Source organism: Micropterus dolomieu, linkage group LG05, assembly GCF_021292245.1.
Source record: "Micropterus dolomieu isolate WLL.071019.BEF.003 ecotype Adirondacks linkage group LG05, ASM2129224v1, whole genome shotgun sequence".
NCBI lineage: Eukaryota > Metazoa > Chordata > Actinopteri > Centrarchiformes > Centrarchidae > Micropterus > Micropterus dolomieu.
Genome location: NC_060154.1, coordinates 17,995,660 through 18,022,607, shown reverse-complemented (window position 1 = coordinate 18,022,607; position 26,948 = coordinate 17,995,660). Strand labels below are relative to the sequence as shown.

General features: G+C 42.9%; 2 protein-coding genes across 4 annotated transcripts in view; both read right to left on the bottom strand.

Annotated features, from left to right (window-relative positions):
- The window catches only part of faf1 (Fas (TNFRSF6) associated factor 1), a 1,021,784-nt gene that overhangs the window by 187,924 nt on the left and 806,912 nt on the right, over nt 1–26,948 (bottom strand). The gene's annotated exons all lie outside the window — the stretch shown is intronic.
- Nucleotides 404–26,926, bottom strand: abl2 (c-abl oncogene 2, non-receptor tyrosine kinase). Of its 3 annotated transcripts, XM_046048820.1 has the most exons (12): nt 26,186–26,318; nt 14,432–14,522; nt 13,964–14,128; nt 10,482–10,811; nt 10,030–10,302; nt 9,684–9,768; nt 9,285–9,462; nt 8,958–9,142; nt 8,698–8,850; nt 8,393–8,482; nt 7,814–7,996; nt 404–5,914 (listed from the first exon to the last, which is right to left on the bottom strand). In XM_046048820.1, the coding sequence occupies exons 3-12, from the start codon at nt 14,006–14,008 to the stop codon at nt 4,068–4,070; spliced, it is 3,369 nt and encodes a 1,122-aa protein (XP_045904776.1). In that variant the 5' UTR covers nt 14,009–14,128; nt 14,432–14,522; nt 26,186–26,318; the 3' UTR covers nt 404–4,067. The 3 variants fall into 3 exon arrangements, with proteins under 3 accessions (XP_045904776.1, XP_045904774.1, XP_045904775.1); XM_046048818.1 differs by lacking the exon at nt 14,432–14,522 and having other exon boundaries at nt 10,482–10,777; nt 26,186–26,926; XM_046048819.1 differs by lacking the exon at nt 14,432–14,522.

Sequence of the window (26,948 nt, the reverse complement as noted above, 5' to 3'; positions counted from 1 at the left end):
ATAACTGGATCATCAATTTTAATGCATAAATATGTAAGCAGTACTTTAAGTCTATATTGTAAAGCAAAAACCTCGTAGCCGACCCAAGCCTGAGCCATAACTTAAGAAAGGGTTTCTAGCTATATGACAGTAATCACTGTCGAAATATGGCCAGATGAGGAGTCTACCTGAATTTATGTTTATTCCAGGGCAAAGCAACAGACGAAGAGGTGTGAAGATGTCCTGTAAACATTTAAAGTTTGCACTTCCTTATTTTTCTTACATTTCTTACACAAGACATGTTAGCAGTGTGCTTACCAAAGAGGCTAACGTGCCTTTGCTCTTGAGCCACCCACTCTCATTTTATTAATTGTTTAAAATTGATTCGTTTTTGGAGGCAGATGAACAACCAAAAACAAAACAGTATTCATCGATATCTTTATTATTTACAATAGGCTTAACACTGATAAGCAAAACTTCACAGTAATATAACGTGAGCTTTAAATAAAAAAACAAAACAAAAACACAAAATATATATTTTGTACAATAAAAAAGTTAATGTTAACATCTCTGCCATTTTTCATCCCTGTGTAGATTCACATATTTCATTATTGTGTGTGTTGGTTTACATTGCACTCATACAATTGAAGAAGTGGCCTTTGGTATAATGATGTGTACACATGATGTTCTCCAGAGCTGCTCTCCGAAACAGGCAGACGGGAGTAATAAAATAACAGTATATAAATGTAGGCAACATAAAGAAAGACAATGCAGATGACAGATAATGAGAATGAGCAGAAATTTATGGTCAAATATTAAACAGCATCAGTCCAGATATCATATTTGACGAAAAAACATTGGTACCAAATCAATTCATTGACACTGCTATGATTTACTTTATGTTTTATTTCTTTAAAAAAAAAACAGTCCAGACTAGAAATGCATTTGATTCTGGGAGGTTACATTTTTTCTTAAACTCTCTGATACCTGGTATCAGGGAAACCTGCTCGACAGAGACGCACTAAAAATCAACAGAAACTTACAGACTGAGGAGCTGGTACTTGGAAATAACAAAGAGACATTTTGTAGACAAAACTTTTGATCTGGTCAGATTATGACACAACGGAGCAGCTTGGGTTTAGTGCAGCAGACTCATTTTAGGGCTGAACAATTCATTTCATCTAAATTGCATTATGGCCTACTGCTATTTTCAAATCGCAGGATGCGCAATATTTGTTAAAGGTGATATGTGTATCAAAAAACATTTTTAATTAAATACTGTCATGCTGCAGATATGTCCTAGCCTAGACATCATATTCTACAGGCTTAAGAAAACATCTTTGTTTGGTACAGATCCCCGCAAAAATCACACATTGAATGTTTTTCAATGAAAATGACAATAATGATGTAAAAATGATCATTACACTTAGTATCGCAAATCATATCGCAATTACAATATCAGTTAAAATGATTGCAATTAGATCTTTTTTCAAAATCATTCAGCCCTAACTCATGTGTCCTTTGTTAGAGAGGAAACGTAACCAGATGTGGCTGCACTAACAGTGTTAATAGCCACTAATTAACGGCCGTAGTAACTGAGTATCTATGTGCATAATCTTAATAGACAAAGTGCACCTTTCGGTTTCAAGTTTGCATCTGACCATTAGCCTCCAAATGACAGAAATGCATGATGTAGCGATCTCCTTATCACAATCTCATGGAAATAAAACACATCAACGATGAACTTTTAACATAACCATACCTGTGAGTTCTTGAAGTGATAGTGTACTGTACATAAATTATTTGTTCACAAAAAGGCACCAAGAATCATGAAAAACTAAAACAAAAAGATGGCATTTTCCATGTTATAAGAAACTCACAGTTAATAGAAATGAATCATCAGTTTCCCCCAAGGATTCGGTTTTGGCAAGATATGGGACAATTATACTGACACACATTAACATGAAATGATGATATGAAATGCACCACAAAACAAGTGTCATTAACAGGCATTTTGAAAGTGTTACGGACCTGCAGTGTTTACAGATTAGACGTAGTATACGGATGCAACATGTGTCAATGAACCATTGTGTCTGAGGCCTTATCCAGTGTACATTAAGATGTGACCCAAAGCAAAGAAAATAAAAAATAAAAATCTGTGGGTTGTGTGTGCACGCTGTACACAGTTGTGTTTGTGCTACAAAAACAGCAGCTGTTTCTGGACTTAAATTTTTATTGTGACCAAAATTAAAAATATGGGACAATAAAAAGTAATAAATTAAAAGAAAATGGCACCTTAAGAAATTAAAGAGTCATGCAGATGAACATTCGACCGGTTTCAGAACAGAAGAATAATACATTCATAAAGCAGATATTCAGATCTGGGTGGATGAGTCGCAGTCATTGCTCTTTATGCTGTAACCACACATAAATCTTTTGTTTCCTGGATATGAAATAAATCAAATATTTACATAACTTTTCTCTCAAAATAGGTCTGTGCTTTTAATAAAAAAAAAAAAAAAACAGGAATAATTTAAAATTCAAGTTCATACATAGACATTCTAAAAAGCATTTTTCTTTGAACCAAATAATGTACAAATCGCTCATGTGCTGAAGACATACTGCAGTTTGTTTTGTTGAGAGATCAGTACGGTGTGATTACTGTGAAGTAGGTCTCTGCATTTCGCAGTGTTCATACATTGAAGAATTTGAGGCACTGAGGCCACGACAAGGCTACAGGGAATCCAGCACTGTCCAACAGGAAGGACACTTATAGAAACACTGTCCCAATTCACCTGCTCGTGCGCTACCCTGTGCTCTTCCCCTCTCCTCACCTCCACTCTCTTATGCTCCATCAGACAAGGAAGAAATGTAGTGTGCAGGGATAACTGGACATAAATAATGAAATGCTTTAGGGGACTGGGGATATTCCCCATTTATGTGGCACTGTGTAGAGGTGTGAATATCAGTCACATCACTGAAGCAGAGACAATGCTGTGCATATGATAAGACACCCCACATTCATTCATTAAGTTTTACTATGGTGGGGAATAAACAAAATAGATTCATATAAATCTTGTCTTTTTTTAGATTTGATAAGCCTGTATTTGGTTTTACTGAAATGCAAACTTAATGTTTCATTTGAGCTTATTTACACACTTGTCAAATGCACACAACTTTCAATGATAAGTGATCCCTTTAGTCTTTCTCAACGGTCTCGTCTTGTGTGGACACGTGGGAATGTCAGCGTCAAAACAGTTGATTATTCTCTATAAGATTATTCACAAAAACAAGGCTTTAATCTGATACCAGCAAAAACAGTTTTGGGGAGATTTATAATTTTTGCCCATCTCTACTTAAAAACACTGTCAGTTGCAAGCTATGATATGAAATAAAAATAAGAACAAAACTCTCCACACAAAATGAAAGTGTCAAATTGAGACCCCAAAACCTTTAATCATACTGAATCCTGATGTTGTTTTCAATCCTTTAGAATACAATGGCTTTAAAAAAATGGCTTACGGTCACTCAGTTCCCCAGACACTGAGCAAAATACTCTACTGTGAAACACAGTACATCCAACTGATGATTCACGCATTTGTTCGAGCTTAGTCAGTGAAAACAGTTGTCTAGTATTCTCAGTAAGGCTGGACACAACCACCACCATTCTCACTGAGTAGACAGACTGACAGATACGCAGAGTGAGCTTAGACTTACTTACTTACCTACTCTCTGGGCTGGCTACACACAGCTGATACACTCGACATTCATTTAGCAAAGAGGCCTTTATCGCAGCCATATGGCGACGTGGGGCTTAACGATTCATGGTGGGACTCAAACCACATTTAGTTTGGTATAAACATTTCTCAATATGTACAGGTCAGAGCAAAATTAGTGTCCACACTGGCATTTTATGAAACAGTTGTTTGTAAACAATGAAAAGCATTTTGTAGTGATTTCTCTGAGGTACTTAAGAGATTCTTCTCATTTCGTCCCCCAAAAAGCTGTCAATAGAACCAGAAACATCAAAAAGGGAATAAAAGCGATCTGTCCGGGTAGTTAAGAGGTGACAATTGGAGTCACAGTGGCTACCTCTGTACAACGTCACTAATCTCTTTAATACAGCTGTGCAGGTTGTCCAGTACAGTATTGGGCCCCGCACTGCTCAGCCCTCCACCTCCTGAGGATGAGGCCCTCAGTTCCTGCAGGCTGAGTTCCAGCTTCCCCACTGCCTCTCGGAAGGCAAATTTGTTCCTCATCTGAGGGATGCAGTCCACATAACCTGAGCAGTAGTCTAGCAGCTGGTGGCCAGCGTCCAGCACCTGGCTGCTGGTGGGGCTGTCCGAGCTGGCGTGCAGGGCGCTGCTCAGGCACTCGACACACTCCAGCAGGGCCTCACGACTAACCCGCTCCAGGGGGACTCTCTCCGCTTGCTGCCTGGTTCGCCGAAGTGCCACTTTGGAACCGGAAGATGTTGCTGGGTGTGAGGAGGGGGCAGCGGTGGTGGCGGCTCCGTTGGCCATTTTGGTGGGAGTCGTGTTGGTGGTGGCAGAGCAAGATGAGGAAAAGAAGGAGGATGATGCAGGAGGCACTTGCGGTGGTGGCACTGACGGTCTGCCCGTCGTCGCTCCTCCTCCTGACATTCTCCCTGACCTGTGCCCTTTTAACGTGTCTCCGTTTACTTCCACAGGTGCCCCTCCTACCTGCTCCTCCCCGTCGCTGCTGTAGGAGTGTTGCAGGCTGCGCAGAGTGGGAGGGGGAGGAGGAGCACACTTGGGTTTCACAAGTCGCGGCCTGTCACGGTCTGCTTGGTGCTCAGATAGTAGTTTGAAGCGGTTCCCCTGAGAGTCTAGCCCTACCAGGTGCACGTCAGCTGGGCTATGCTTCAGCGTGGGGGAGATCAGGACTGGAACTTTGTGGTTGTGAGTTGGTGCACCTGCTGCAGCTGAGGAAGCACTTGAACTAGAAGTCTTAGAGGGAGATGACCAACTCTGCTGCCTATCCAGTCCTCCCCCACTCTCCTCTCTACTCTCCCTGACCCGAGACAGACTGTCCGATTCCCCCACCTCCCCCCCAACCCCGGGCGCCCTCACCCCTACTGCAGTGCCCCGGGGTAGTAGCTTGGCTTTGGGCCTTTCCCTGATCTGTGCGGTCCCCTCGTCCATCCTCCTCAGCAGAGTTTCTGAGGGCCGTGCGGCCCCATTCTCTGGCTGGGAAGTTGTGGAGGCAGTCCTCTCTAGAGGGGGTTTTGCACTGCGGTTCCTGGGTAATGTCAGAGCCATGCGCTCCAGGTCTGGAAGCCCAGCAGACATTGAGGAGGTAGAATTGGACCTAGGGAAGGGTTTAGGCCCTCCAGCTATACTTCCACCCTCCTCTGAAGAGGCTGTCTTTCCAGTCCGCAGCCCCAGGGTCTTTTTGATGAGTCTAGGGGTGAAAAAACCAGCCAATCCACCCCAACTGCTGCCACTCGTCACCTGTGAACTAAGGCCCCCAACAGAGGGTTTCTGTCCAAAAGCTGCCCCACAGCAGCGTGACTGACTCTGGACAGGTTCACCTTGGGAGTGGGAGTGAGAGGGAGAGGCAGAGAAGCCACCGAGACTGTCCGACTGGGGTAGGGGAGGGGGAGCGCTGAAATCTGCAGTAGGCTCGTATTTCTTGTGAGGCTGTGTTTCCATCTCACGGAAAGAACTGCTCCTCTTCGGTGGCGTCGGGAGGTTCTGTTGGAGCTGAGAGGATGGCGAGGAGGAAGAGGAGGAAGATTTCTTCTTTATGAAGGAGCTAAAGAAGCCAGTCTTGCGGTCTCGTGTAAATGTGCCCATATCCTGTACATCCTCTAAAAGGCTGCCAGGAGATTTATCTCGTGGTTGCTGTTTTCTGGGCAGAGCTGGGGAGCTGCCTGATCGGCTATCCCCTCCAAACAAAGAAGCAGCCCAGCCTAGAAGGAGAAGAGAGGACTGGATTAAAACAATACAACAAAGCTGGGCTGAACTCAGCAGGAACAAATCTATTATTTGTTTAAAGGTTGCATAATAGCTTGCAAGAAACAGGTAATGAAGAATACCGCTCTCAAAATGCTTGCATATACATTAATGTCACTGATGCAATCAGACAACTGTGTGTTCCTTCTCTCTCTCTCTCTGAAAGCTGTTCTTTCCTCCTCGGGGACTCATGAGTAAGGAAAAAGCATTTCAGAAAAAGGAATGGAGTGTTTTGAGGCCAATGAGACCAGTCATCCACATGTACACACTAATTCAATGATTTACAAGTTGCTCCTGTAAAAGATGGAATGATGGATACACTTCTAGGACTTGATAAAACATGCCCAAAAGAAACTAACCCACCCTTGTTTCTAGGACAGTTGTTGTGTAACTTTGCTCAAAGAGGAAAATACATTTTCCAGAGTTCTGCTGGCTTTTAAATCGTTACAGCATGGTGCACAATATTCTCTAACCAGGCCATGAATAAGGACTTATGGGGGAGAAAACTAAAACTTAAAGCATTATAACTACAAAGGTTATGTGAAGTAAATAAAGGCACTAATAGTTCACTCATGCACAGTATTCTTTCCATGGCAACGTTTTCTCTTTATCATTTGCATGCAAATATAAATGCATACAAACAATACATATAAAAAACACACCAGCCATGAACATAAAGTAAAAAGATTCTTACTTGTATTAACCTTTGTGGTTCATTATTATCAAATGTGCCCTTGATGTTTTTGTCTTGCCTTGGGCTTTATGACATTGTGAAATATGCTTCATGTTCAAACAACTTCTTTTATTTGATTTATGACTTGATGAAAGCTGCTGTGCACTGTATGTTCACGGACCAAAACACAAATGCTAAACAAAATGGACACAGTGGAAGAAGACGCAAAAAAAAAAAGGCAGACCAAGACAAAAACAGGGACAGACTATCTTCTTTAAACATCAGATAAACACACGAAACAATATTTTATTTTCAATATAAAACAAATATATAAGCAATAACTTAAACAAGACAAGACAAACATACAATATTATGGAGATTTAATATTAGAGTTAGCAAAAATGAATACATGATGTGTTAGGATATGGCAATAATATTAAGGCTTCAAAAAGGACAAAAGAGAATATAAAGAAGCTCTTTCCATCACAGATATATATATATATATCTCTCTCACACGTTTATAATGCTTGAGGAAACTGAAATCCTTTCATGTAAATGCTAAAATGTTTATTTATATACTGTGCATGGAACTAGTGGGATAGGAAGATCTCAATAAAACTAGTAAAGACAGGATAAGTATTCAATCAACATGACAGATGTTGACTCAGTTACTACGATCGTATATTCTTTGAGATAATGGAGAATTGAATGTAGTGGCAGTTTAACACAATAGTATTTTCTCTCCATTATCTCTATATGCTGTTGGTAAAGATGGCAGTGGACAGTGTTTTTACTAATATTTAAATATTTTTTAATTGGTGTTGGATGTCAGGGATATTAGCAGTGGAGTTTCCTGGCTGAATAAAGAGAACTTTGAACCTTAGAAATCCAATACTGTATACTAAAATAAAAAAAAAAAAAGTGCTGACACAGATGTAATTCTAAGCCAATGTATAGGGACCATGTCAGGCTGTGCTTGCAGAACTGCCTGGATGTTCGACCGGATGTCAGACAGATGCTGGCACCAGTGGTTAGTTGTTGAGGAAAATAACGGCCCTTCTTCTCAGACGGCGGGCTTGGCGTCGCTGCAGACTCTGTGAATTGGTGCCCTCTGGTATACCTGCAGTATCATAATGTGGTGCATCTGACTGGTTGGTAGAAAGGTAGGCATGTCTGGTTGTACCTGAGTGACTGTGCGTGCTGTGGTCGGACCGTCCGTCGAGTCCACCCTCAATGTTTTCCTTGTTTTCTGTGTGCTTGTGAAGTGTGCGAGATTTGGAAGGCAACAGAGGCATGTCGTGACTGAAAGAGTGCAGCGGTCCGCAGTGACCAGAGGAGGCCGTCTTACAGAGCTCCTCTGCTACCTCTGCAATGTACAAAAAAGAAATGACTTGATCAGAAGCCAGTCACAATCCAAGTATAAACCAACATACATCTATTTGTTGACTAAATAAACCAACCTTCATTTACATGACAATGTTTTTCATTAAATAATTTGCCAAATCCTTGCAGTAATTGGTCAGGTATAAACTTTTCTCTCTTTTTGTTTTCAAATTTTACACATCGATTTCTTCTACTCTTACTACCCATATTTTATACACTTTGCCGCTCCAATGACACGATTTCTTAACAGGGATTAGTAAAGTTTTGTCTGACTGAATCAGATGGGCAGCTCAGCTGAGCTTAATAAAAGTGAGCCTTATGAAAGGGATCGAGTTTGCCTGTTCAGCTTGTTCAGTGCAGATATTTTAGAAGCTTGTACCTTCAGAGATGCTGGAGTCGTGGAACATAGTTTCGAAGGCTTGGTGGATCTCTGCAAACGAAGGCCTGTCCATTGGGCTCCACTGCCAGCCTGGTAGTGAGAGAATCAAAATATCCTTCAATTCCAGACTATATTTTGTCAGTCTTTTTTTTTTTTCAAATGACTTACATGAATTGTGACATGACACCTACAAACTCTTAACGCAAGTTCTTCGATCATATGCCGTCAACCTCTAATCATGTCTTCCACTGGAGTGCAACCACTTGCTGAATAAGTAAGAGGTAGGTAAAATAGCTACTACTCACATGCTCTCATGAGTTCATAGACTTTGGGTGGGCATCCCTCAGGCTGTTCCATGCGGTAACCTTTCTCCAGGAGGTCATACACCTGAGACAGATCGATGCCCGGGTATGGAGACATACCATAGGTTGCAATTTCCCACAACAGCACCCCGAATGCTGTGAGGAAGACATTTAAAGAATCAGACATTAGCAAATTGGAAATAAGCTACAAGGGAGAACATGTTTATGTGTGTAGTATGAATGTATGCACATTTATTGCTCACCCCAGACATCAGACTTGATAGAGAAAGTGTTGTATGCAAGGCTCTCTGGTGCAGTCCATTTAATGGGGAACTTGGCCCCAGCATGGGCAGTGTAGGTGTCACCAGTCATCAACCTGCTCAGGCCGAAGTCTGCAACCTTCACGACATGATTCTCCCCAACGAGGCAGTTCCTCGCTGCAAGGTCTCTGAGAGAGGCATAAAGAAGCAAGTACAAGAGGGGGAATCAAGGTGGGAAAGGTGAGAAATTTAACTACTTTGATATATGAGGTGGACAAATATGCAAGGCATGCACACACATACACATAAACACCTCGAAAATCCCCTTACCTGTGTATGAAGTTCTTCTTTTCCAGGTACTCCATGGCAGAGGAGATCTGTGTGGCCATGTACAGCAGCACCACAGCATTCACCTCCTCCTTGTCACAATCTCTCAGGTAGTCCAGCAAGTTTCCGTGTGGCATGTACTCTGTCACGATGTAGAACGGAGGCTCCAGTGTACACACACCTGTGGGAGAGGCCACAGTTAGAATAAAGACGCCACTAACCACTAAGAGAGAGTGTGTCTGCCAACGCCGGCTCAATAGTCATTTCAGGAGGTTCAAATGTATTGAAATAAATAACATGTGAAAATTGGTTTGGTTTTGAAGAGGCGAAATAACTTTTTAGTACATCAAACGAAAACAAAAGGTTCATCAACAAAATACAATGAGTGGTAAAAATACAGACCTAGAAGCTGAACGAGGTTTGGGTGTTTAACTTCCTTCATAACTGCTGCCTCTTTCAGAAATTCTTCAACTTCCATGGTGTCCTCCTGTCATTGTAGGAAAAAAAAGAAAAGACAGAGGGATTTTATCAATGGGTTGGATAGACATAGTAGAATGGAACATTTAACACACAATACCTAAAGTGACAATCTTGTGTAATACCAAAGTCTACCTTCAGGTGGTGATCTAAAACCAGTGTTTTGCTCCATGAAGCACACATACAAAGGTGCTGAGGTAATAACCATCGCAAACTGGATTTACAATTCAGCTGTCAGTGAAATAAAATAATAGCAAGAGGGCCTTCTTACCTTGAGTGTTTTGACAGCCACAGTGAGGTTGTACTTTTTCCAAACTCCCACGTACACCTCCCCATACTGGCCTCCTCCCAGCTTGTGCTTCATGGTGATGTCTGTGCGCTCCATCTCCCACTTGTCATGGATGGGTGACACGCCGTACACTGTGGGCTTGTTACATTTGGGCGCTGGGTAGTGCAGGGTGGTGACCAGGCCATCGGCTACGGTTGAGTGGTGGTGGACCAGCTCGGCCAGGGTGGCAAAACGGCTCTCAGACGTCACATACACCTGGTGGGGAGAAGAAGGGAGGGGGAGGCATGGAGTTGGGTGAAGACAAAGAAAAAGAGGAAAGGATGAAGAGAAGGACAGAGTTAATAAACCAGACATTTAAATATGAAGCATTCTTCCATTTTTCTGGAATGTCTCTAAAAAAAAACAAAAAAACAAACACTTGTAATACACTCTACCTTTGCATCAGAGGCTGTGTTGATCCGGTAATGGTAGACTCTCCCCTCATAGCGGAGAGATATTGACAGTTGTCCGGGGCTGCTCTCGCTTTCCCGGACCAGAAAACTCCCATTGATGAGGGATGAGAGCAGGTACTCTGCGGCGCTGCGTGACACGGGCCCATGGTACCAGCTATGCTTCTCCAGACTGTTTACCGGCGTGATGTAGTTGGAGGGAACCCAGCCTTGGCCGTTCTTGGAGCGCACTTCACTCCACTCTCCATTCTGGTTGTAGCCAAGTACTCGCAGCTTCTCACCTGGACATGGGAGGGGCAGCTTGTAAGATTCGATCTAATGGTGATATAATCAGCAGCAACATGAACTGGTGGTTAGAAAGATTAACATGGTAAACGAGTCACATGTTCCTGGTTTTTAATCTCACCCATACGCACCCTTTAAAAAGAAACTACAGCTAATCAGTACTTTACTAAACTTGCAAGCCATTTTGACAAAATACTTTAAATTTAAATTAATTTTAAGAAAAGGTGCTATTGTTTCATGATTAAATATCTTACACTGACTGTAGGATGTCACTTTCTTTCACAACATAGAATGAAATTTCAGGTCACAGAGTTGGTCATTTGGCCTTAATAACAGGTCACATACAGGATGAATGGAGTCATGATACGACTCGTTGAAACTACATCAAAAGATATGAAACAATGATAGGGTTGGGTGAACTGCCTAGCCGTCATACAGGGCTAGGCAAAACCAAGCATGTAGCAACTGGGTCTGTCTGTCTCTGACGTAAGTGCAGGAGACATGAGGGAACACAGTGGCTTATATGCTGGAGATTGGAGGAGGGAAGGATCCATCGGTACAACAAAGAACACTGAATGAAGCCGCTTGTTGATGAAGGATAGGATACAGAAAAAGGGAAGACGAAAGATAAGGAAGAGGGTAGTGATTGGTGAGTGATAGTCTGGCAGAAAGCAGACGCTCAGTACTAAGCCCCAGGAGGGAGGAGGAAGTCACAGTCTACCTACCTCTGCACTTCCACCACACATTTGCTACACTTCCTTTTCTACCTCTCGACAGCAGTCTTTATCCCCCCCTCCACTCAGATGCAAAGCTTTACACACAAAGCATCCCTTAAATCCTTGAATTCTTTCAGCAGCTCTGATGACTACATGGTATGTCACCCTTTAGCAGAAAAAAACAAGCCATTTTCTGGTAAAATAACGCAAGGGGCTGCATTGGTGTGGGGCGTATTGCTTCAGATACCTGTGAAATTTGATCCAGGTAGATAAACAGATTTATGCACTTAAAGGCTTATCAGATGCCAAAACACTGCACAGCGGTTTATAATACTCACGGACAGGATTTTGCAATTCTGGTAAGTTATCACAGCAGCAATTATTTGATCTTTTGTGGTAAGGTAAGCAACAGAAATACACCGCTCAAATTACCACGTTATCCACCAGGAATGTGCACCTCATTTATGACTACGGTATTTCACGCAGGGCCAGAGTCAACTGCAAAATGACATTCAACCTAAGGAGTTATACTAAATCGAGTCAGTAAGACAGTTATGCCCAATTAACATATAACCACTAACCAGAGCTGCCAGGTCTAGCTCTTAATAAGAAACACTATGCTAGCAATCCACTGAACTACATTAAAGAGAGATGGTTATCCGCATCCAACCACCACCAATCTATCAGTCTCCTCTGTGTCTGTCTTCTGTGCATGCAAGTTTTGTGAAAGTGGAAACACTGACTGCCTCCCTGCCTCACACTGGGAGCAATGTGTGCCTGAAGCGGGACTCTGGTCTGGCCTAGCCTGGTTTGGCCTGGCACCGAGGAGAGGCCCAGACATGGGCAAGTCCCATGCCACCCTGTGATCAGCCTCCGCCTGCTGTCCACCATCCACCTGTTATTATTACAGTCAAACGTATTCCATATTAACGCAGCATTAGAGGCATGCTGGGGTGTTTCCAAAGACCGGGACAGATAGGAAAAGTGCAGAGGATCCTGGGAGCGCACATGTTCTTGCATGTGGGCAGGAATCTCAGATTCACTCCATGAGTCAGGGTCTAAACATCATTTCCATCCCAGGCAGCTGCAGTAGAAGTCCTAAAACTATGGATAATGAACACACTCTGCCACGTTTAATGCTGTGGATCAGTTGGGGACACAAGCCTGGCTGTCTCTGGATAACATTATGAGGATATTTTAAGCTCATTACTCAGGGGAGAGCTGGTTGACTGGTTAGCTGCTGCTGGTTGAGAGCGCGGAGGTTGTCATTGAAGAAAGAGTGTGTCTAATGAAGAGAGGAGCAAGAAATAAGACAATGAGTGAACCACAGTGGAAGCACCTGTGCTATTTTAATCATCCTGTCAGCACAGGCTTCAGATAACATCCTCTCTTTACAAGCTCTAATATTAATTTTCAACCTCTGGACTGGTGGATAATAAAGTATAAAAACACTTGGCTCACAGGTGGTGTAAAATGATTAGGAGTATAGTGTGAAAGAGGGATGTGGGGTGACAAAGAAAGCTATACGCTTTGGGTCAGATACCTGCTGATGTTGAAACAGGGTGAAATTACAGACAGGTGGGTACGCTCTTTTGACACACCTCATTCCTGTGGCATAGCTACACTTTTAGAAAACATTCTTTATAGGAGTTGCTGACTTTCCAATCAATGGAACTGCCTTGACGATTTTAGCGGGGACATTTTACTACATGTAAGGAAATACCTCTATTCTGTTTCAACCAAGCGGCAACCTTCAGGGCTGAAAAATGACCCAACGCACAAGTGATAAACACTGCAGTACATCTAATTGCTCCTTGAGGTTTTTGGTCTCTATAGCTAATTTCCCCTCTTTGTAATTTCCCCTGTGCAGGGTTGAATTTTTATGTAACTTACCGGTTTAAATAATATTAAAGCTTAAAGTTATGCATAATTAAGGAGGTGGCTGATGGGAGCGACAGGGCTGGCTGCTAGGTGGTTCAATAACCAGGCTTCATTCAGACTAACTCAGCTCTATCTCTTTTCCCAGTGAGTTTGAAGCCAGAGTCAGACGCTGCCAAGATCGCGACAGCCGGTGCCACCGGAAGCCACCCACACCTCTTCAGAAACCTATGGCTGACGTCACGGACACGATGTCCATGTTTTATACAGTCTATCTTTCCAACAAATGTCAGCAGTGTGGAAGGCGTGACTGAGAACAATCGATTTAATGTTCTCAACCACGCCTTTTCATGCCACACTGTTGACTCTAGAGGAGTAACATCACGTAGCTAAGTAACAACCTTTAGTGATGATGCATGGAAAGAGTGTACAGGAGGACAGGTCTTTCAAGTCTTTTTTCAGCACACTGTGAAATCAGAATTTGAAGTTGTGAAGCTGTTAATAGGCAAACATCATATGCATAATCAGTTACTGCAATGATTGACAATGAATCAGAGAAAAAAGTGACAGTACCACGCCATTGTTTACCTTTAGTGATGCTGAGCGTGTTGTCTCCGCTGGCGACAAAGTCATAAAGTGCAACAAAGAGGTTAGGGTCGCTCTCGGCCGCCCCCAGTAGGTTCTCCTTGGAGCTCCAGCGCACCGCCTCCGTCAGCGCTGCCGTGTCCAGGCCGAACGGCCGGTGGAGAGCTTCTGGAGGGAGATGAAGAGCAAGGGTTAGGGAGAGAGAAGATGAACTATGAGACTAGAAAACAAACAAAACAAAATTGGCACGGGGGAAAAAATCATATCCACAATCAAGAAGGTGCAGTCTACAGTAAAACCAATTTAAACCCTTAACAATAAGCTGTTTTGTGTCTTGTAATCATAAAAAGCTGTCCTACTCCAATACTGTCTAGAGGCAAAAGTACTTGGGTAGCAGGGTAGCCAAGTGTAAGACTGATGTCCCAAAAATAATTGGTACAGAATGAATTGCCCGTATTCCTAATCCTCTACCTGTCTGTCCAGATGGTTTCCCCTGCCTGAACCCTGTGTGGAGATGACGGCCGCTCAGAGCCGTCCACTCTTCCTCAAAGCTGCTGCTTGCCTGCAGACACCTCAAAAGCATTATGTTGACCAATCCACTCTCTGGAGAGCACGGTTATCACTTGCAGCATACAGAGGCCCGCTGTGTCTCCTCTGAGCCAGGTAAGATTTGATGTGTGAGAGTTTTTGTGTATACACACAGAGAGCAAGAAGGAGGAGCTACAAAACTGGGATAGGACAGATTCTCCCTCTACACAAGATGCAGTAATTACCATACGTAACCCACTCATCCGCACAATGATCAAGTAGTACATGCGTAGCTAACACTCACTACACTCGACAGCTGCTGGCAAAGTCACTGCGTGTCTGGACAGCTGCTGAGCGAGTGGGAGAGGAGGGTGGAGAAATAGAGGGACAAAGAATGGAGAACAAGTACTTTCATGTTAAGCAACCTTAAAGCTAAAAAGCTATTACATAACATGGTTTTCCTTGCCTCAAAATGAGGTGGAAGCAGCAACTCAAACATTAAACGAGTGTTCCTTACAATATTTGTTTATAATGTTAAACATAAACATTGTCTTTAGCAGATGCATGACACCTAAAGTATCTACTCTGCCTGTAGGAAACACTAGCTGCAATCTTACAACACTATTAGTAAAATAAATGACAGATATGGTGTTTAAATACATATTAACTTGCTTAAATTGTACACACAATTTAATGTAAACCAAAACAGCCTTGCAACGTTCGTTTACCTCCATGGTCATTTTGGGGATTGTAGTTTATGGTACAATTATATAGGATAGCATTATTCTCAGTGATGTTTATAATTTGTCCATGTGAGAAAACAGTGAGATACAACAGGGAGGGAAACCAATAAAACCCTGCAAAATGATGGCAAGACCATAAACAGTAGTCTTCTAGCTGTATTATTTGACTTGGATATGTACAGTCCAAAATTAAAAAGTGGTTTGGCAGGGACCTACATTAGCACAGACAAGTTGTTATTTCTTTAAATTGTTGTCTTGAATCCTATGTGTTTTATTTTAGTTAAAATGTAACTCAATAGTTCATGTGAATGGTTAATGGCTAAGAAAAAGAAAATCATATGGGTTTGATTTGGAATTTTAACAGGAAAAGACAACACGAGACACGTGAGGACAGCTAATGGTTAACTTCTGGTTTCCAACATCTGCCATCACTTCAAGCTACCACCTACACGTTCAAGAAAAACTTCAATGAAGAAACTACTTGATTCATAACAGCTTCTAGCAGTTGTACTATATTCTGTTCACTGTCAGACCAAACAAATTACGCTCTCTTGTAAGGAATATAAATTGTGTTTTAAGTCACAAGCCTTATTTAAGTAAAACACATCATTTGTTATATTGTCTTTTCACCTCGAAACAGCATGGACTGATTCTGTGGTTGTTGTAGATTTGCCTTTTTAAAAGAATGAATGAACATGAAAAACATGTAGTGTAGATATAGTTGTTAAAGGTTACGCATTATTGTCTTCTTTTTCATTTCTTTATATGTATAACAACTGTAAACTTTCTGTAAAAAACAGAAACAAATTTAATTTAATTTAATACAATATCAAGATGTTTAATATCATTTGATGATGCAGATACAGATCACACACCGCTCTGAAGCTAACATTTCTTTCAGATTTAGTATTTAATTTGAGAATGAACACAAACTTGAGAAATGTTAGATGCCTGACAACTTTTGATCATCAGACCATAAGGAGTAAGTCAGTGAGGTTTTTACTAAGCGTTGCAGACACTAGCCAATTTCTCAATAGACCAGTTTAGATTGGTCAAAGTATTGAGTGTCACTGTTCTAATCATGCGAGGTTGGCAGAAACTAATCAACAAATTAAACATTTTAAATTGTTAGTCTAATCTACACCATGTGGCAAGCACATGCCATGATGCATGCAGATGAGAGCAGAGAGTATATACACTCAATATCTTTCTCCTCTCTGCCTAACAATTTATCTCTGTATTGTCCAGTCTGTCCACATCTACACAGAAGGCTTGCCCACCTTTGTTCTGGACCAGCATGCATTGAAGCGCGGCACTGGCAGTGACCTGGCTCAGCCACAGCTCCCAGTACATCTTCTGCCCTGGTGTGGTCAACCACCAGTCCTGGTATCCAAAGAAACTTTACGGTTTTCTCAATCCGCTGTGCTGACTCTGAACTGTTGTTTTAAAGCTTGACTGTGTCTATGTCAGACAATGGAGACTGAAAAGCAGAACTTAAAAAAAGGCTAAGCAGCACGAGTTACTTATTTTAACCATCTCCTTCGCTGTGGGAGAACAAATGCTGTACGCAAAGCAATGGGACAGAGATTGAGACCCCCCAGACAAAGTATTTACCCACGCTGTCCTTGAATCAAACCGCCTAAACTTCTGAGGTTGCAGTAGTAACTAGCAGCCTCCTGCTGGGAACTCCCTACCAGCTTTGATGTGGGCTAGGGTAGTCAAGATTTCCAAGGTCCATCTGGAGAGCACAGACATCCATGACTGATGTTCTTTGCTGTTTAATGCACTGTAAATGATGGCAAAACGTGGCAGAGAGCAAGAAATGCGTGTGGTAAAGAAAGGGGACATGTATATACAGAGGTTGGGGGGTAGGGCAAGCATGGTATGGAGGAAAGTTGAGCCGAATGTGACGTGTGCGCATGTGTGAGTATATGTGTGGTGTGGGAATGTGTGAGGCCTGGAGCAGACGGCTGGTCTTGTTCCCCTTGGTGGGGTGGTGGGGGGGGGGGACTGGCTACTGACCCACACTTTTCTTGTGTGTGTGTGTGTGTGTGTGTGTGTGTGTGTGTGTGTGTGTGTGTGTGTGTGTGTGTGTGTAAATACGTGCAAGAGTGCGTGTGTGTAAATGCGTGTGCGTGCTCGTGCGTAAATGTGCATGACTGCAACTGCTGTAGCCTGGCTGAGCCAACTGTCAGAGCTGGTCCTCTTACACAGCTACATATCACATCGCTCTTCTCAGGAATGTTTTTAATGAAATGGTGATATTATGCCATACATATTTGTCAAAGGTCTCGATTTGAGGAATTACATCAATTCCAGTCATCCCAGACAAACAGTAAGAAACAAAAAGAAACTCAACTACATTTAGTCAAGTATTCCAAGGCTCAAATCGAACACCCTAATTACATCAAATTGTTTTCATAGCATGTTCCAGTTTCATTAACTTGATCATACGATCGTATTTCTTAAATTGCTTCTAAATCCTTCGTTTGCCTGACAAAAAGCAAGATGCCGTTCCACTTGGCCGAGCTCAAACCTCATGTGCTGAAATGTTTGACTGAGGAAGCAGTTGGTCTGCGTGGGGTATGTCGTGTGCCCGTCCGGGTGCCTCAGTGTGCGTGTGCTGTGAAGTGTGGCACATGTGCGTTCTCAAGAAACTACGGCTTTGTGTTGAGCGGAGAAGAGAGGGTATCTGCAAATCTGAGGGGCACGCCAAGCCTGCGCCCCCTAAGACAGCTGGGACAGAGGTGACCCTTGCCCTAAGGCACATATAACATGTAGACACACATCAATGGTGAGACTATCTCCTTGACTGTCCTGCAGCACTGCTGCTTCCCCTGCAGCTGTTTGAATGAGAGTTTGTGCCTCCATGTGTTTATAAAACTTTCACTTCACCAACCTGCCACCTTCTGCCAAAGTATACAACACAATAAATCCACTTACACACTCTAATCAAAAACAATACAGATTTTATCTGAAGCTCCAGGACCATCGAGGTAAGGGTGTATTTTTAGCTGCTGTAGAACAAAACATAGCATCATGACATCCAGAAATAACTCTGATGGGCTTATAGTGATGGTGGTGCGGCGATAGACGGCTGTCTGCCTGCAGGAAGCCCTTACAAAAACTTGAGACAATGCTGCGGATGAGACACATATACACAACACATTACATAAGCTTATAGGACAAGCCAGCTCAGATCCTGTTTTAGACTCAGAGACAGAAATGGTGAAGAATAGGGGAGAGTCATAGATATCCACTGGCTGGAGATCTATTGAATGTTGTAATCTGGTGATAGAATTTATTTGCCTAAAAATATTTACTAAAGATTACATTGCGCCTCACTGTTGAAACAAACTGTCTCATAAAAAACAAAAACATGGACAGAGTGGAGATTTGAGCCACGGCAAGAAATTTCAAAGTTGGGGATAGGCGAGGAGTCTCTCTCTCTCTCTCTCTCTCTCTCTCAAAACTTCACCTAGTGTTCTAGGTTAATTGTGATGGGCATTTCACATTCTTTTCGGATGCTTTGTAGACCAAACCCTGATCGATTAATCAAGAACATAATTAATCAGTAATTATTGTCATCATTATTATGCTCATTTTCTGGTTCATAATCTTATTTAGGGGTTGTACCAGAACAGGTTTACATGGTTTAATTTTCAAAAAACACCATATTTCTTGTCATACAGCACATTGCTGTAGCTCCTCTTTTCACCCTGTGTGTTGAACGCTTCATTTTAGCTATGGGGTGATACATCTTGTCTCTAAATAATCATTGTTAGGAGTTGCACATGCGCAGTTCCTAGTTAAGGACTACTAGCCAATCAGAAGCAGAGAAGGGCGGTGACGTCACAGGGATGAAAGGAAAGCGGCTGGACTACAAACAAGCTGTTTTCAAGCAGTTCAGAGCGGAGTTTTCTGTGAGAGATGGGAACTCACTTTGGGCTGGACTTTGGGTTTTTTCACTTTGCAGACCTGTTACACGCAATAATATAACTCAATAAAGGACAGGGAAAAAGCCAGAAAGTATAATACCACCTCTTTAAAGCTTTTAATAAAGTATTTCTATAATCAAACTTTTCAGTATCACCACCAAGCCATGATAAATATAGTGTATGTTGAAAATGTAGTATTTTGGCAGAATTATCACTTCCTTATTTGTGAGAGGCATTTTTAATTTTATGAGTAAATGTTTAGTGATTTCTCAATAACGATTAATCAGTACTGGAAGTCATGGAGTCATGAAAGAATTATGAACAATCCATCTACAAGCTTGAGAAGCGGTAGAGAATCCATGGCTGGAGAGGATAGTCAGTTGTTGCTCATGAGGACTGGACAAAGGACAATAGCCTCATTAATACTACTACTACTACTATCACAAGTGTGTGTGTGTGTGTGTGTGTGTGTGTGTGTGTGTGTGTGTACGTACTCTGGCTAAAGAAGATATTTCCTTGTTTATGAGGACTAGAAATGTAATGTGTGAAAAACACTTCTGCTTTCGGACATCAGTCTGAAACGTCAGATCAGGTCACCAGCCGTGGAAATACTGTATACGGTGTATACTTTATAGCCTGTACGCACATGTCTTGTACCCACAGTTTACGCATGTCCACTCAATCTCAGTCAGATTCCCATATCTCACTCAATCAGACCTCCTGCCTTTAACACATCCTGGTGTCACAAACCTCTCTGAATAAGTAATTACTCTCACACACAGGCCACTGTCTGCAACACCTGTGAATGTTCTGTATTCAGCTCTTTCTGTACGGCCAACATGTCTGCAGACTAAATGGAAATACACCAATTGGGGAGTGGACAAGCACCAGTCAGGGCCCGAGGGCCAGCGGGTCATCCTGGAATGGAGAAGAATGGAGCCCTAACCCACAGCTCGCCCTGCCCTGCCCCTCTCAGGGCTTGTTATGGGTTAATAATGGGCTCTAAGTGCTTCCTTTTAGGTGTGCTGTAACAAAGCTAAGTGCTACTTTATGTGAAAACAGAGAGGATGAGTGGCATATGATGACTTGAACCAAACTCCTCATCCACGCTGGAGTGGTCTGACACACACACACACACCCACACACACACACACACACACACACACACACACACACACAGGGTAAAACATGCTAAATACAGCTTGACAAGCTGAAGCCAGTTGCACACTTTAATAGACCAACTATATTTAAATACATACAGAATGAAGGGTTAACTTGAAGTCATCCAGACTAGGCTCTCTGACCTGTTTGGTGCAGAATACGGTGTGTCTGTGCTTAAAAATATAATTTAGTCCTTGTAAAAACTAAAAAAAAGCAAGAACGTGCCTTTGGATTGTTAACAAGTATTTCTACTTTAGCCTTGCTCAATCCCCAAGTCAAAAAGAAAGCATGTTTTTTTCTGTACACTGAATGGAAATGTTAGGCTGATATGACTACAGTAGACGTAAGAGCACTGACCTCACAGCAGATCTGCCCGCTCTTGTCCAACACATCATGCGATGTAGGTGGATGATGTAAAATGTCTGGCTGAGGTGTGTTTATACAACACACTCCTTGATGCCCCCTGCTTGCCTTTGTTCTCTGCACTTACGGTTTACAGAAGAATCCGGGAACTAATCTTGATGTCTGAACAGCTAATCTGTCTGTGGTATGGTTAAGATGTGCTAGGGTGTATTTATAAGCTGCTTTACGACTCAGTTTAATGAAACTGACCGGAGTCCTAAAGATCTTACTTCAACTGTGCTCTTACTCAGAGACAGACAGCTGAGACGCCTCTGGCTGCCAAACCAGCCCAGTGGAGTATCCGCATTCAGTGTATGTGTGCCATACCTCACTTGGTTTCTCTACTCATCTTACACATACATATTCAAGCGGGATTAACTGCATTATTTACCAAATGTAGTGATAGCGCATAACATGAGAGTGAAGTAGCAGAGTTATTAATTATTTGAAAGGAATTACAGACTAAAAGTCTTGTAAAACAGACAGCTTTAGCGGTCTCTCTCAGAATAATCACACGCATCAGACGGGAGGACAGCAGTGCCACAGGGTGCCCAGATTAAGGTTTTCTGACTGGTCAGCTGGTGGGCGATTACACTGAAGGAGTAGCGCTGGATAATCCTCAGAAAGAGCTGCGCCACATTACAACCTCACTGACGAGGACAGACAGAAAGAGAGAGAGGGACAGAGTGCGAGTGTGTATATGCATGAGCATGCATGTGTGGGTTTTGTGCAAGTGTGCGTTTGCAGCCAAGTCTCAGCCTGCAACCCAAAAGATAAGCAGCAGTGATAATGCCAGCAACAGAGGACTGATTCTGGAAGAGAATCAATGCTTAACAGGCTTGGCAAAGGAACTGCCCCCCTTTCCTACCACATATCTAAATTTTTCACTGCTGCGCCATTGCAGCTTATAAGTGAAAATTGCGATTTAACCAGGAGCTACTACAACAATTTGGCAAGACCCCCTCCACAAAGTTTAAAACATTTGGTGTTTTTAAGCTGACAGATGCAAGGGCTGGTTTCACCATCTGCACAGCCAACCGCTCACTGTTCTGATTAATCCGCACTCTTTAATGATATAAACTGCAGAGCGCCGAGGCCAAGGAATAAAGACTAGGACTGTGGTTTGGGAACTACAGAAGGTTGACTAGTAGCAGATGCAAAGACTCAAGCCTGCAACTGGGAGTTTGGGTACAAAAGCATGCAATCACAAGGACACAAAAACTTGGAGAACCCCCCCCCAAAACCTCAGCTCTGTTAAACTTTATAAAACTCTCTGGTTAAATTTCTTAAAATATGATTACAAGCAAATTAGATAACTCTCTGAATCTCTGTGTTTTCAGTGCGATAACATAGTCTTATTATATTATTAGAGACTATGGTTCATTCTGTTGTGAAGCATTACGAATTAGTGGGCATTTTACTCATTTTAAATGGCACAGCCCTCCTCAGATAGATCTGGGATTGAGGCCCTTCGCAAAAGCCAGGTTTCAATGGAGACAAGGGTTTCAGACAGGCAGAGCTGGCCAACTGCAGGGACTAGTAGCAGGGCTCAGGCTGGGGGACAGAGAGGCTTGGCAGTCAGTTGTAGTACAGGGCGGGTTTGGGATGAGGACGAAGGTACAGAGAGACATAAATTATTTATCACACAACCATTACAGAGTGCGCAATAGTACATGCAGTCTTCAGACATGAACCACATTTGATTGTGTTAAAATGATCTGCACAGAAAACAGTCTATGCTTCTACAAACATGTCCACACTGTGAGACAATCAGCTAGACTGATCAGTTTTGCCCTAATTTCCAACCCTTTTCACCAGGAGGAGGTGTGGCCATGGCTCCTCCTAGTGGTTAATGGCCGTCATTAAGGCTGACTAACTAGATTTTAATCAACAAATTATCTTTACCCCAGGATATTATCTTTTAAAGCCTATTAAAATCTCACCCATAGCCACTGAAGCGCCTGAAATTTTTTTTCGCCACAAAAATATTGCCGTGGCTGCTGTGTGACTTATCCGGGTTGTTTAGCACAGAGAGTCAAAGGAAAAGTGGATTTAACTCTAATCTAATTTCACCCGTGATGCAAATCAGCTTAGGTCCTTGGATCCTGTATCCAGGCATCTCTCTTCTCCTCTGGGTAGCTTTAATAGTGCTGCACTTCAGTACAGCTGGCTCAACATTCACTATCACTACTGCTGCCAAAAAATATTCCAATCCATTCATCCGCCCCAATTTCTATGATCTGTTTAGAGTAAAAATAGATTAGCATATCACTTTGTTGATTCTATCAAAAGAACCTTCAGAAGTATGCTACCAGCTCTTTACACAGCAAATGCACAAAATCAGGCCAACCAAGTTTCTTCACAAGTTTCTTTTCAGAAAGGCAAACTGTTAAGACGTGAAAGTGAAAAATATCAAAAAGAAATCAACTGTAGTGCAACCTTGCAATGACCTCATTAACAAGGCCAATTCTTCAGCAGAATCTCACCCTTGTGTCAGTTGAAAGGACTCTCCCCTCTGCAGTGTGTGTATCAGATGAACCCACTGCAGAGACAGAGATCTTTGAACTACTGACAAGGCTAAAGGGGTGGAACCATCAATATTTTGCAGCCACTGATTCACCAATACTGCACTTCAACCAATACTCACAGAGGTGGCTGTCTGGCCAGATCCCTTTGAATGAGCACGGAGGTAGTCTACCTCCCTGTCCGTCCTTGTTTAGCTCAGTGTTTTCTAGCTGGCCTGTCTGTCTGTCTGGTGGGGTAAACACTGTCTTGCCGGGAGACAGAAATGCTGAATTAGTGATGAGCTGGAGGAGAATGGCTGCACACCTGAGCAGGGGGACAGAAGTTGACTCACCTTGTCTAAAGTGTAAAAAGAGGAAGTGAGCACAAAGCTAAAAAATGCACTACTACTGAGGAGAGAGATATGAAGGGAAAGGGTAGGTTGAGGCCACTAGGCAAGGAATATTAACAGCCAATTTACACCAATGGCCTTTAGACTCTTGTTTGTCCCCCTAAAGTGACTCAGTGGTTTCAGGCATACTGATAGAAACTCTAGAGGAAGCATGAGCACATATGATACTCATTGGAAAGGCAGGCAGCGGCACACAGGCATGAATTCAACAGACAAAAACACATTTTTCATAGACTGGCACCTTTCAATTACATCCCAAGATGGCATCATTTAGCCTCAGAAGTATGCTAGACTGTTATTATGAAGCTGGATTAATGAAACCACTTCAACATGTTGATCTGTGATAGCTTTCAGTAGAAAAGACTCTGAAGCTATTCTGCCTATTTAAAGACAAACACTAATAGACACTAAAGCACACATTGAATTCAATCTGCTCAGTCTCAAACCAACACCTCGTCCCGCTGGTTGATTCACAGCTATACTATGGATCTGTTCTTGTACTTCCTCTTACTGCTGTGGTGCTTCAGCTTTGCTGTATGGGAATCTTATCTTAACTTCCTCTTGACAAGACCTGGTCACATGAAGTCATTGTCAAATCAACTGAAATGAAATCTACCCACCTGATCAATTCAATCATCACTACTGCTGAACACATGAATATATATTTAATGTATTACACCATACATTATACAAAAATAACATTCTGGTTAAACTAAATTAGCATCAATTTGGGCATGTAACTAAAACATAACTGATGATGATGAACACTGACTTCCTGATAATCAAAATAGCCTCCTTAAAAAAGTCCAAATTTCACCCACAACGGCATGCTGCATCATTATCACACAAATAAGACTTCAAGAGAAAAGGAACTTTGATAGCTGGTGGAAGACTGAGTGCAAAGTCCGAAGCTTCCTCACTTAAGAGTCTTTGTTCTATTATTGTGTGCTTTGAAGAGTAGCAGTCTCTCGGGTGAGTGGCTGTGTGACTGCATCCTGGCTGCTATAAAAAGGCCACTCCTGCCCTGACATCGGAGAGAACAAAACAGTGCAGACACTGAGCAATGCTGCACTTAGTAGGTCTGTCTGTCTGTGTGTGCACTTCAAGCTGGGGAGGGTTACTTTTGAGATGTGCCAGCCAGGAATTGAAAATGTGTTCCATTCCAAACGCTCGCACCCTCCGTGTGTCCTTGCTCACTGCAATGGTGTGAGGAACTTGGGTCTGGGACATCAGTGGAAACTTGGAGGGTTATGCCAGAAGTTTTACCTCTATGACGCACATGTTAAATGACCTTCCACTGGAGGACACATCCGAGTGAGAACTGCAGGTAGACAGACATCAAACATCCCACCAAGTATACATCCAGAGTATACAAGCAGTTCGAGCACAGGATGTCACAAACACAGAGAGAGAGATGTAAGGGTAAACCATGTGCGGATGCTTTCTTGACTGCTTTGTAAACACTTTGTTATGTTAAGAGGCCCCATATGAATAAAATGCATAATAATTATGATGGTAATATTATGCAAGCCAACTATTAGGCATCCTGTCATCACCATTACAAGCCCATATCAGCCACTGAGAGACACTGCCTAAGGGGAGAAAGTTGGGAAGAAGGAGGCTGGCCACTGGTTACTGTTGGGCTATTTCTCCATGACTCACAGAGCAGATAACAATATTAATGTCTATCCATTGCAGAGGCAGAAACATGGGTGATTGGAGACACTGCCACACCTCTGTTTTGTAGCCGTCTTTTTTATATGTTATCCATTATTCCTGTAATACACAGTTACCTAATGACTTTGCTAATCATGTGAGAGTATATATGTTAGGGTATTAAAATATAAATCACATGAGAGTAGCTTAAAAATTTGATGTTTGCATGAGTTTAATCATATAATGACAGATGGTGACTTAAATAATTCACACAGATATCCCACTGGATCAAACTGTGCAGCTTGCTGAGTGTGTTGGAACAGTATACATTATCAGACAGAGGATGTAAGTGAGCATGTGAAACCCACTAGGTATTGTAATGTGAGCCTGTGGTGGCTGCTATAGGGAGTAAATGGGGTGGAATTGCTCCTGAACCTCCGGAGGCAATAATCACTGTTTACCAAACCAAGTTTCACACAGAAGGGCCTTGCAGGAAGGCATAACTAGTCTAACCTCAAGTCATGACCCTCAGACTGAGCACACACGACTCTTCCTCTTTTCAAAAACACTGTCTCTCCTTTGGGGATCACATGCAGCACATACATTATGCTCCAACATTTCTCAGTTATTCAGTTATCCGTCTTCTGAATAAACGGCGTTCTGTCTGTATATACACAGACAATGGACAAATTAACACGCACACTCAGTAAAATGGATGAGACATGGAAAGCTAAGGCTGTTTGGCATGGCTATTTCCGCTAACGCGTCGTTGTCAAACTAGCAAGGACTCAGCTAGCAAATCAGCAGCAACACATCAAAATAAAAAACGGGGCACCTTCATCGTCACCCACACCTCTTTTATGAACTTGGGTTTTGTCTTTACCTGAATGCTGTGTGAATATATTGATCCCTGGGTCGGGCACGTTGACTGCAGCAGCCCTGCCTGGCGGTGTCCCGGTGATACTGCCGGGTTCTCGGGGTCTCCTCCCGGCGCCGCTCCCCCGGTTCACCTTCCCTTGTTGCGGTTGGGACGCGTGGGGCTGTGGTGGCTGGAGTCCGGTCGATGTGCCTTCACCGACGCGGCCTACCTGCTGTCCCATCCTTGTAGTTTGGCGTAAGGACGTTTGGGACGAAGCGAGCAAACCCCCTGCGCACCTCTGGTTCACATTACCCCAAGCTGGAGCGGCCTGGCCCGAATAGTCTTCCTCAATCCCCTCCCCGCTCTTCTTCTCCGAGCTAACGTTGACTAGCCCGTATTAGCGCGCTTGGCTAGCCTGTTAGCTACCGTTAGCAGCTATCAGTGGAAACCCACCCACCCTGTCTTAAAGAATAAAATCGCAACCCCGGCGTGTGACAGCGATTATCTCTTTTCCGGTGATCCAGATGGTATCCGAGCAGGTATGAACGGTATCCAGCAAGTGAGATTCGTTCAAATCTTGAGCTTTTCAGAATCGTTTTGCCGTGGTCTGGCCGCTACGCGCCCCCTCTGACGCCGCCATCTTTACCGCAGAATAGAAGATGTGTTGCACAAGGCGGGGGTTCGCCGCGATCCCCTGTCACCGTGATCCTCCACCTCTCCAGCAGCAACACAAACCGGGTCCCAACAATTCCCGAGCACTGGTTCCAGCGGGCGGGGGGAGCGATTG